The sequence below is a fragment of the Sinocyclocheilus grahami genome, unplaced genomic scaffold (assembly GCF_001515645.1).
Source record: "Sinocyclocheilus grahami isolate Dianchi unplaced genomic scaffold, SAMN03320097.WGS_v1.1 scaffold408.1, whole genome shotgun sequence".
NCBI classification, from domain to species: Eukaryota; Metazoa; Chordata; class Actinopteri; order Cypriniformes; family Cyprinidae; genus Sinocyclocheilus; species Sinocyclocheilus grahami.
In genome coordinates, this window is record NW_015505587.1 from 850658 (window position 1) to 861290 (window position 10633).

Below are 10633 nucleotides of genomic sequence, written 5' to 3' on the forward strand. Positions count from 1 at the left end.
TAAATTTTTTCCCCCTTCCAAAAACTGGAGCCGATCTCAGATGCCTGTCTGTGTGTCATCACACAGACAGGCCCCTCCCACGATAGTTTGATTGACAGTAGCGTTTCAGCACAGACTGGACTGGAGTCTCACCTTAGACCCGCCCTGAGTGAGCTGTCATCAGTCCGCCATTGTTTCAACGAAACAATCTTTGCAAATCGCCTTTCCTAATAATGTGCTAATTAGCAAGTTTCACAATGAATAAAGTAAAGTAAACAGTCTGGAAGAGAGGGGCGGGGTCAGCAGAGCTCATTAACATTTAAAGGAAAATGCTACAAAAACGGCTTGCTCTGAAAAGAGCTGTTTTTGACAGGGTAAAAAAGGTGTTTTTTTACACTACCATTGAGAAATTTTAACCAAACTATGTTACAGACTTTTCATTAAGACCCCAGAGAATCATATCAACTTGTGGAAATGGGCATGACCCCTTTAAAAGGAATAGTTCACCTCATGTTAAACCTATGCTAAATGCTAAACCTGTATGACTTTTGGGGGGAAAATACAAGAAAAAAGAACAAACAACCAAAATAAATGCATATTTTGAAGAAACTTCACGCTGCTCTAATCCACAGAATGACAGTTCATAGTGACTACAGCTATGAAGCTACGACGATTAACAAAATAATGCATGGTAGATGTGAATATTAACAGTGAACAATAACTTTAGAAGCTCATAGTACAAATATAGTGCACAAATCACATTCATTAATTCTATGGTGCTTTTTAATGCTTTTTTGGAGTTTAACAGACATGGTCACTACAAAGTGCTGCAGGGAAGATTTTTTGTAAGCCAACCTGAAAGTTAGCATCACTGTGGTTACCTCGACAAAAAGTCAGTAAGATCTTTCCACTGGCTTTTGGATTATTGCAGAAAATATGAAATGGGACAATACTGTATCTCGAGTACAGACCTAATTTCAGGCATTTAACCAATAACCTACTGACTTCAGGACGATGGAACTGGAAGTGTAAACGTAAAAGTTGTTTCCAGGTTTTAGGACTCATTCCTGCAGCACCCTAAGAGCTGTTGTTGTATGGAAAGAGGCGCATGAAAATTCTTCAGAAAAATTCTACTTTAGTGTTCCACAGGATATGTGAAGTCATAAAGGTTTAGAACGACGAGGTAAATGATGGCAGAATTTTTATTTTGGGATGAACTATGCATTTAAGTATTTATAGAAAGAACAGGAATCTATGAAAATTAATTTCAGTCAGCAGAGACTGAGATCATGTTAAATTATACAGTTTTCCTTTTAACAGGAAATGGTGCCACCTACAGTAAATTGACCAAATGTAGTATAAGAAACAGCGTTAGGTCATCAAGACATGATCCGATCTCATCCGATATCTCTCTCAGCTCTAAAGATTTGAACGTGTCAGCCAGGGAAACTCCTAGGAGATAAACACAAAGTCTCACTGAACAATAAAGAAACTCCATTGAAGTCAATCCTGTTTATCTCAAAATGCTTTTGTAACACTAGAAAGTTTCCATTCATCGTTGGGGAAGCCCTTTGAGTGTCAGTGTGACATAAACCGAGAGTTTCAATGTCCCAGGTTGACATGACACCCAATTCTTCAATATGTCTGCATGCGGTTGCCAGGATACACCCAGCACAACAAAGAGGGTCACAACTTTTAATTATGGGGGTCTCATAACGTTCAAGAATAGAAAGGTCAGTTATGTTTAATGTGTGTGTATGTGAGAGGGATAAAAAAAAATTGTGAGTGGTGAAATTTACGGTTACACGGGCCTTGTGATGTTATGAACTTTGTTAAAAAAAAGTTTGCATGTGTTTTTTGTTCATTATCATATTTGATAAATCAAGTGTTTATGGATCGTACAGTATTATATAGGAGAATATGGGGCCCATAGAGGGGAAAAACACCTACATTTTATTCAGTGGCTCAAACGGAACAAAAATATACAATTTGGAGTAGTTGCTGATAATTAAATTGCCCCAAAATAAGTTGAAATTGTGACAGCTTGTAAATCATTGAGATCATTATAGTATAGCAGACTGGATGTAAAAATGGATATAAATATCAGTTTCACACTACATTTCCCAATCATATGACTTAGATGATATTTAAATGCTTAGTTTTATTGTGAGGGCAAAACATATAATGCAGTGCAATACAACGATTACTAATAATATGATGCACAAATAAATGTTCATTAAAAGCCTAATGTTTCATATTTGATACTATATTTTAACATTCAGATTTGACTTTGAAAAAAAAAAATGTATGGATAATTAAGTAGACCTAAATTGCTTGCTTCATCCCAAAATAAAAAATATTAAAAATATTAAAATATTACCAACAAGTTATTCTTATATTTACTTCATTATAAAAATCAGTAAATATTGCACACCAAAAAGACACATGAACCACAACCTGAAGAGGGACATTTGAAAATGTATTTGCTTAAAAATGATATACTGTCAATCAGGAGATAGAAGGCATGTAGTAGATTGCATAAACCAAGGTTTTTTATCATGCTGACAATTTAGAGACCTTGGTTGCATATCAAATATGATTCAGTAGGCTTTATAGGGTTAAAATGAGAATATACAACTAAGTATTGCTTTATCTAAATTGTTAATGATATTGCAGCAGATTGAACTATAATGTAAGGCTGTGTGTGTGTACAGTACCTGTTGTTTGCGGTCTGAGGCTGGGTCTATAAGTACGTTGAGGAGGCTGGGTGTCTGTGTGTTTTTCAGACTCTCCTGTAGTGCACTGCAGAGTTCCTCTACCGTTCGGACCAGATACCCATGACCCCCGAACGCACTCATCACCTGCTCGTACCGTGCCTCTGGTAGCAGCGTCACCGGAGGAGCACTAAGACACACAGGTCAGTCTTATCTACAAGATTTGATACAGTGGGGAAAATATTTATTTAATCCCCTGTTTGCCCACTTACAAAAAATTGAAGGGTCTGTAATTTTTATGGTAGGCTTATTTTAACGTATAGAGACAGAATACCAACCAAAAAAATCCAGAAAAAAAACACATTATATAAAGGTTAGAAATGGATTTGCATTTCAGTGAGTGAAATAAGTATTTGATCCCCAAGCAAAACATGACTTAGGTCTTGATGGCAAGCACAGAGGTAAGACGTTTTTTGTAGTTGGTCACCAGGTTTGCACACATCTCAGGAGGGATTTTGATCCACTCTTCTTTACAGATCCTCTCTAAATCCTTAAAGGGGTCATATGATGTTGCTAAAAAGAACATTATTTTGTGTATTTGGTGTAATGAAATGTGTTTATGCAGTTTAAGGTTAAAAAAACACAACATATTTTACACATTAAAACACCCGCCTTTCTGAAACGTTCATCGGTCTGAAAAGCGAGGTGTGCTCTGATTGGCCAGCTATCCAGTGCGTTGTGATTGGCCGAATACATCAAGCGTGTGACGGAAATGTTACGCCCCTTACCATACTGTGATGCCGTCTCACGGAGCAACGAGACAACAACATTAAAACCCATTATAAACAAGGCATTTGTTGCATACAGTGGGGACATAATTACGGATTATAATGACTTATACGGTCTTATACTATACGTTGCGTTGCATCGCGCCACGTAAACATAAAACCATGTCTGCATTTGTGATCGGAGAAATGACAAACAACAAGCGCTACTCTACACTGCTCAAAACACGCTTTGAATCGTCAGTGGCAAATTCTTTAATTAAACATGAAAACGTACTTACAGTCTGTGAGTCAGAACAGCCGGCATTGTAGTCTACTCTACCAGGATCAGGAAACAGTCCTCCATAAAATGTGCTGCACACATCTGAATATTTGGGTTGAACTGTTCTGGAACAGTGTTGTAAATACAACTTAACCACTGATTTCTAGTCGTGTCCTCTTTTGGAAGGCCAAACAAAGTATTTTCGCTTTTGCAACGAAACACACAGCGTCTTCACAGCATGGCGGCGGCGGTGGCACCAACAATAAAGTTACGCCTTCTTTCTTTGCGTTAACATTTGGGCGGCGTTACGCAAATCTTCCTACATCGTGACATAGACATGTGGGGGCATGTTTGACCGAGGCGTTTAAGGAGGGTGTGGACTAGTCTTAACTTTTATAAAGAATATCTCTTTGGATTTGAGACTTTAGTCTTTGCAACTTTAGGGATCTTATCTATTCACAATCAGCTTGTAACACTCCAAAGAGAAAGGAAAACTTGAAACCACATCATATGACCCCTTTAAGGTTTCTTGGCTGTCGTTTGGCAGCTCGAAGTTTCAGCTCCCTCCACAGATTTTCTATAGCATTGAGGTCTGGAGACTGGCTAGGCCACTCCATGACCTTAATGTGCTTCTTCTTGAGCCACTCCTTTGTTGCCTTGGCGGTATGTTTTGGGTCATTGTAATCCTTGAAGACTTATCCATGACCCATCTTCAGTGTTCTGGCTGAGGGAAGGAGGTTCTTGTCCCAAATTTGACAGTACATGGCCCCGTCCATTTGCCCCTCAATGTGGTGAAGTCGTCCTGTACCCTTAGCAGAAAAACAGCCCCAAAGCATAATGTTTCCACCTCCGTGCTTGACTGTAGGGATGGTGTTCTTGGGGTCATAGTCAGCATTTCTCTCCCTCCAAACACGGCGAGTCGAGTTAATGCCAAAGAGCTCAATTTTGGTCTCATCTGACCACAGCACTTTCTCCCAAGCCTTCTCTGAATAATTTAGATGTTCATTGGCAAACATTAAACGGGACTGCACATGTACCTTCTTGAGCAGGGGGACCTTGCGGGCGCTGCAGGATTTCAGTCCATTGCGGCATAGTGTGGTACCAATGGTTTGCTTGGTGACTGTGGTCCCAACTACCTTGAGATCATTAACAAGCTCCTCTCCTGTGTAGTTCTGGGCTGATCCCTCACCTTTCTCATGATCATCCTTACCCCATGAGGCGAAATCTTGCACGGAGCTCCAGACCAAAGCCGATTGATGGTTATTTTGTATTTCTTACATTTCCGAATAATCTCACCAACAGTTGTCTCCTTCTCACCAAGATTATTGCTGATGGTCTTGTAGCCCATTCCAGCCTTGTGCACATCTACAGTCTTGTCTCTGACATCCTTTGACAGCTCTTTGGTCTTGCCCATGGTGGTGGGAGAGGTTGGAATGGAAGATACAGATTGTGTGGACAGGTGTCTTATACACCTAACGAGCTGGCATTAGGAGTAACTTCTTAAAGTGGCAGGACTAATCTGTGTTCCACATGGGCACATAACCAATCTGTGGGAGCCAGAATTCTTGCTGGTTGGTAGGGGATCAAATACTTATTTCACTCACTGAAATACAAATCAATTTCTAACCTTTATTAATGTTTTTTCTGGATTTTTTGGTCGGTATTCTGTCTCTATCCATTAAAATAAACCTACCATAAAAATTACAGACCCTTAATTTCTTTGTAAGTGGGAAAACTTACAAAATCAGCAGGGGATCAAATAAATATTTCCCCACTGTACTTGCTGGGTTCAATAGAATCAAACTTATTGACAGCAGTTTTGTCTCATGGAGCAATTTGTTGGGTTATCTTCATTCCATCTTAGTCCAAGATAAATTGTAGATAGGTAGTGTCACACACATTTCACTAGGCTGCCTGCAACCCTTAAAATAAAATCTGTAACACAAGATCAAATGAAAATCTGTTTTGGTCTCACGACAGAGAGGTTCGGAGGAGAACTGGCCCTCTGACTGAGCCTAGTTTCTCCCAAGGCTTTTTTCTCCATTTCTGTCACTGGATGGAGTTTTGTTTCCTTGCCACTCTCGCCTTTGGCTTGTTTAGTTGGGGACACTTAATTTTTGTCAATATTGTTGGCTTGATTCCAAAGACACTATTGGAAGAGAACTGAACTGAGCTGGACGATTATATCACTGACTGTTTACTATTGTCCTCTTTTAAGAGCTGCTCCACAGCAGAATTGAATTTTGTTTGCATTATTGACACAGTATTTTCCCGTTTAACAATGTAAAGCTGCTTTGACACAATCTGTATTGTATAAAGCGCTATATAAATAAAGGTGAAAAAAATAAGGGGGAAATAGCTTAATTCAGCTTAATTAAGTTAGATTTTTGGCCATTTGTAGTAAAACGTTTGGGCACCTAGAATGAACCCAGGTCTTTCCTTTCATACTCTAGACTCACATGGTGGTCATGTCTCCCATCTTTTCCATTTCTTTCCATGTCTCTGGATCCACTCCACTGTAGATGGCATTGTTGTTGATTACTATGATGATGATTGGCAGTTTATACCTATTCAGAAGTGCAGAATGGTTATAGTGGCACAAAGCAAAAAGAACCAGTTTAATATTATGCACACCGCACAAATGCCCCATAGGTGGAGCTGTAGGTGGATGTTTCATTTACCTGCATATGGTCTCCACCTCCATGCCAGAGAAACCGAAGGCGCTGTCTCCCTCTATACACACCACTCTCTGAGCACTCTTCTGCGTCTGCTCTAAAACTGCTGCTGCAATGGCAAATCCTGGACCCACCCCCATAGTGCCAAAAGTACCAGCATCTAATCTGTATAGGACATTCAGGTTTCTGCTCTGGACAACATCACACAAGTAGAACTCAACGTTTAACAGAATTTTCTAGTTTTAGCATCTGAACTATGGTACTGAACATTCTTTAAATGTCTCTCACCTGTGTCGTGGGAGGTAATTGAGCAGCATGGTGCGGCCAATGTCCATAGTATTCGCTCTCTCACTCACTATGGTGCAGTCTTTGGGCAGGAGCTCAGAAATGTGGTGGAACGCTGTGTAGTAGTTCATGGGCAGAGTGGACTGGAGAGCAAGACTCTGTGGGAAACAATAATAATGGTTTATTTAGTACCATAAATGTTAAACACGCAGTTCATGTGTTTATTGAAAACAGCTAATGCTATTTTATTATATCAAGTAAGCTAATGACACACAAGCTCACCTTTGATATCTGAGCATTGGCAGTCATTTTCTCCTTCAGTGTCGACCACCATTCTGAATCAGAAGGAAATCTCCAGGACTCTGATCTTACAGTTTCCAACAGCTTCAAACAGTGTAGAAAACATAAATGAGGGGTCATTTCATATAAAACATAATTCTCCATAACTTTTAGACGATTTATTTACATTAAACCATAAAAATCAGCTCATAAAAGAGATGAAAATGAAAATTCTGTCATTACCCTCACGTTGTTCCAAACCTTTATGAATCTCTTTCAGCTGTTGATCACAAATGAAGACATTCTGAAGAATGTTGGTAACCAAACTGTTGACGGTACCCATTGACTTCCACAGTATGAGAAACGTCACTTGTGTGATAGTTCATTTATGTATTTTTGGAGCCTAGGTGTACCGACTTTTTTCTGTTTTCATTATCAATATCATTTTTGTCGATCACCCCGTTTTTAAAGTTTTTTCAGTGATACTCATGTTTTTGCTTCCATAGTATGGAAAAAAATTACTATGAAGGTCAACTGTCTGGTTACCAACATTCTTCAAAATACCTTCTTTTGTGTTCAGAAGAAGAAAGAAATTCATACAGGTTTGGAACAAGTGGAGGGTGAGTAAATGATGACAGAATTTAACATACATACATTCAGTATTCTGTAATAGGGTCAGAGGTTAGCCAATCAAAACAACGGTCATTAACATAGAAAAGCCTTATAGATACAGCAAAATGTAGATGTAAATTTAAAATGAATGTAAAACTAAATGATACATTTTGGCAAACTACACTTGATAACATTATAAGAGCAACTAAAAGAGAACAAATGCTACAAAACATACTGGATTTCAATAGGTTAGGAGTCTCTCACAGAGTCCATCGAACATACAGAATATCATGATGCAGATAAAGTGTGTAAAACAAAACAAAAAAAACATTGTGTTTTATGTAAGATGATGACTGAGGATATACTGTAGTTTACCTGTCTGACCACAGCTCGTATGTCTCCGAGAAGAGCAGATGCGGCTCTCACATTATTACTCAACTCTTCAGCACACAGATCCACCTGAACAAATTTACACAACATGTAAATAGAAAAAATATAAAAAATAAAATCTAATTTAAAAGATAATAATAAACAGCATCTTAAATGACATTGCATAGTATATAGTATATTCGGCCTACTTTAGAAACATGCTTTTTTAAGACTTCATTAAATTTTATCAAACAAATTATTTATTCACTTTTTTACAAATATTTTGAATTAGCTTCTATTTTTTACATTTTCAGTTTTCATTTAAATTTAATCTTTTTTTAAATAAAACTATTTCTATTTAGATTTAATTTATTTTTAATTTAATTTATTTTCATTTAAGCTTTTTTATCTAATATTTATATATTTGATTAATTCTACTATTTTATTTTATTTCAGATTTATTTCAATAATAAATATGTTTTTTTAGTGAACAAAAACAACAGTGAAACAATTTGTCTTTGAACATAACTAACATATCACAGAGCTCAGCCTTTACTTAACATCACAGTAAACGGCCAAATTTGTACATCTCTTTAAACCAGATGAGTCGTCTATATTTTTTCCTCTAAGAGAAACAATTCAAATTTTCATTTTAAATGTATAAATATGCTAAAAATGTACATTTCTAATATGTATATCTGCTAAAAGATTAGCATTTTTTTGTCAACTACCTTACACATGGCCTCAAAGCTGACATACATGGCCTATGAGCCACAAAACTCAAATTTTGAATTCATAGGGACTTAAAAGAGATTAAATATTTACTTTTTCAACTACGGCTGGTATCATCTCAAGGCTGATTGGTCGAGCAGAAAACTTGCTATACAGACGACAAGCTTCAACCTGGTGAGGAAAAAGTAAAATGATGAACAAGAGGTGAGAAACAAGAAAGTGGTTAAGAGACACTAGAAAAATAAATACAAATTACTGTTGGTGTTTTCGTTGCTTGAATGATTAAAAATACATGTTTGAATCTTAATTTTGAATTTAAATTTTTTTGAATGTATTGCTTTAAAGGATCGATTTATTCAAAGCCAAACATTTCTTATTAACCCTACCTGAGGGAACTCCTGAAATGCTCCTGTGGTTTCTTGGTTCCTATCAGATGAGCCACCAATGACAATGACAGGCCTGTGAATTTAAACAAGAGAAGAAAAGTACATTTGAGGTCAATTCCATTTGATCTTAAGTGAATTCAGCAGTGTAGAGCTACCAGCAGTTCATGTTAGCATTGGCTATTCCTCCAAGCGCATGAATCAGCCCAGGTCCAGACACAACCAGGCACACAGCTGGCCTGGCAAAAGAAATGTAACTTCAGCACAAAAGTAGCACAAAAGTAATACTGAGAAACTAACTGACATATTCGTACCATCCTGTCAAATACCCAATAGCAGATGCAGCATAGCAGGCCTGTTAGGAGAGAGAAGAAAACACACCCAGACAGTCTTCAGTGTAATGAAACGGGGCCAAATTTTTAAATAAAAGTGGAAAGTGAGCCTATCTTACTGCTTGTTCATTGCCCATGCCAACATACTTGATGCCAGCTGCTTGGGCGGCCATGGCCACCTCGATGATAGGCACGCCAACAATGCCAAACATGTACTCCACATTCTGCACATGGAGTGGAATATAAGTAAAGACATAGATAATAGACATACTAATATGTTGAATATTAATTTTAATATTGGTGTAAATCTAATATTTACACCAAGGGTTTTCAAACTGGGGCCTGGGGACGCCCAGAAAAAAAGAGAGTGCTTGGGGGTCCATGTGAATTTTTAGAGAAAAACTGTGTAAAAATACATAAATAATAAAATTAAACTAACCAAATATAATTGATGAAAATAAAAAAAAAGTTGATGAAAAAGAAAAAAAAAAGAAAAAAATATATATATATGAAAACAAATTAATAAATAATTTCATAATATAGTAAATAAATCAATACAATGATTAAAAATAACACTTTTGAATGAAATGATTAATAATTCATTTTAAATAAATTGATTAAAACATTTTGATTTAAATTAATAAACACATCTAACAGTACGACACTATTGTAAATACATTTTTTTTATGATGTTAAAGAAACAAAATATTTTCCAAATAATTACACATATTTATGTAATATTCATTTTTAACTGTATTAATGTCCCTCGCATGAAGATGATCACATTTAGGAGTCCTTAGCATCTGAAAGCTTGAAAACCCATGGTTCTGGTTACATATTTAGTCAAGTTGTTACAGATATTTATTTTTGTTCATTTTTGAACGACATTTTTTGACAGCTCTGGTGCGCATGCGCAGCACCTTTGCCACACTGTCCAAGTTCAATAGTACAGCAGGCGATGTGCTCATCATGTTGCAAAGAATTCAATAGTAAGACCGTAAATACACGTTTATTCTTGATTAAGTGCTAGAGGACAAAGGGCTTTGAAAGGCTTTGCAAGACTATTTCAAAATATGCAGGAGAAACTTTGAGAACCCAGAAAAGAAGCATACGGCAGCACAACACAGACCTGAGATTTGAACGCCTCAGCGATCAGCTGAGCTCCAGTCACTTCAGCCATAATCATTTCACTCATATACACACGTATCAGGCTGCTCTTCTGTCCT

At 37.2% G+C, this 10633-nt stretch overlaps 1 protein-coding gene across 1 annotated transcript; it reads right to left on the reverse strand.

Annotated features, from left to right (window-relative positions):
- Nucleotides 1–533: 533 nt before the first annotated feature.
- On the reverse strand, nt 534–10633 carry LOC107550801 (2-hydroxyacyl-CoA lyase 1-like). Its single transcript, XM_016232177.1, has 14 exons — nt 10537–10633; nt 9527–9631; nt 9390–9430; nt 9234–9314; nt 9079–9151; nt 8786–8863; nt 8692–8724; nt 7967–8050; nt 6983–7084; nt 6704–6858; nt 6422–6580; nt 6200–6307; nt 2697–2883; nt 534–1431 (listed from the first exon to the last, which is right to left on the reverse strand). Exons 1-14 carry the CDS (start codon nt 10600–10602, stop codon nt 1399–1401), a joined length of 1305 nt encoding a protein of 434 aa, XP_016087663.1. The 5' UTR covers nt 10603–10633; the 3' UTR covers nt 534–1398.

Coding starts and splice junctions, on each gene's coding strand:
- LOC107550801 (XM_016232177.1), bottom strand. CDS start 10,602: ATGAGTGAAATGATTATGGCTGAAGTGACTGGAGCTCAGCTGATCGCT. Junction 8,864..9,078: donor CATTTCAGGAGTTCCCTCAG/GTAGGGTTAATA, acceptor TTTCCTCACCAG/GTTGAAGCTTGTCGTCTGTA. Junction 6,308..6,421: donor GAGGTGGAGACCATATGCAG/GTAAATGAAACA, acceptor ACTTCTGAATAG/GTATAAACTGCCAATCATCA.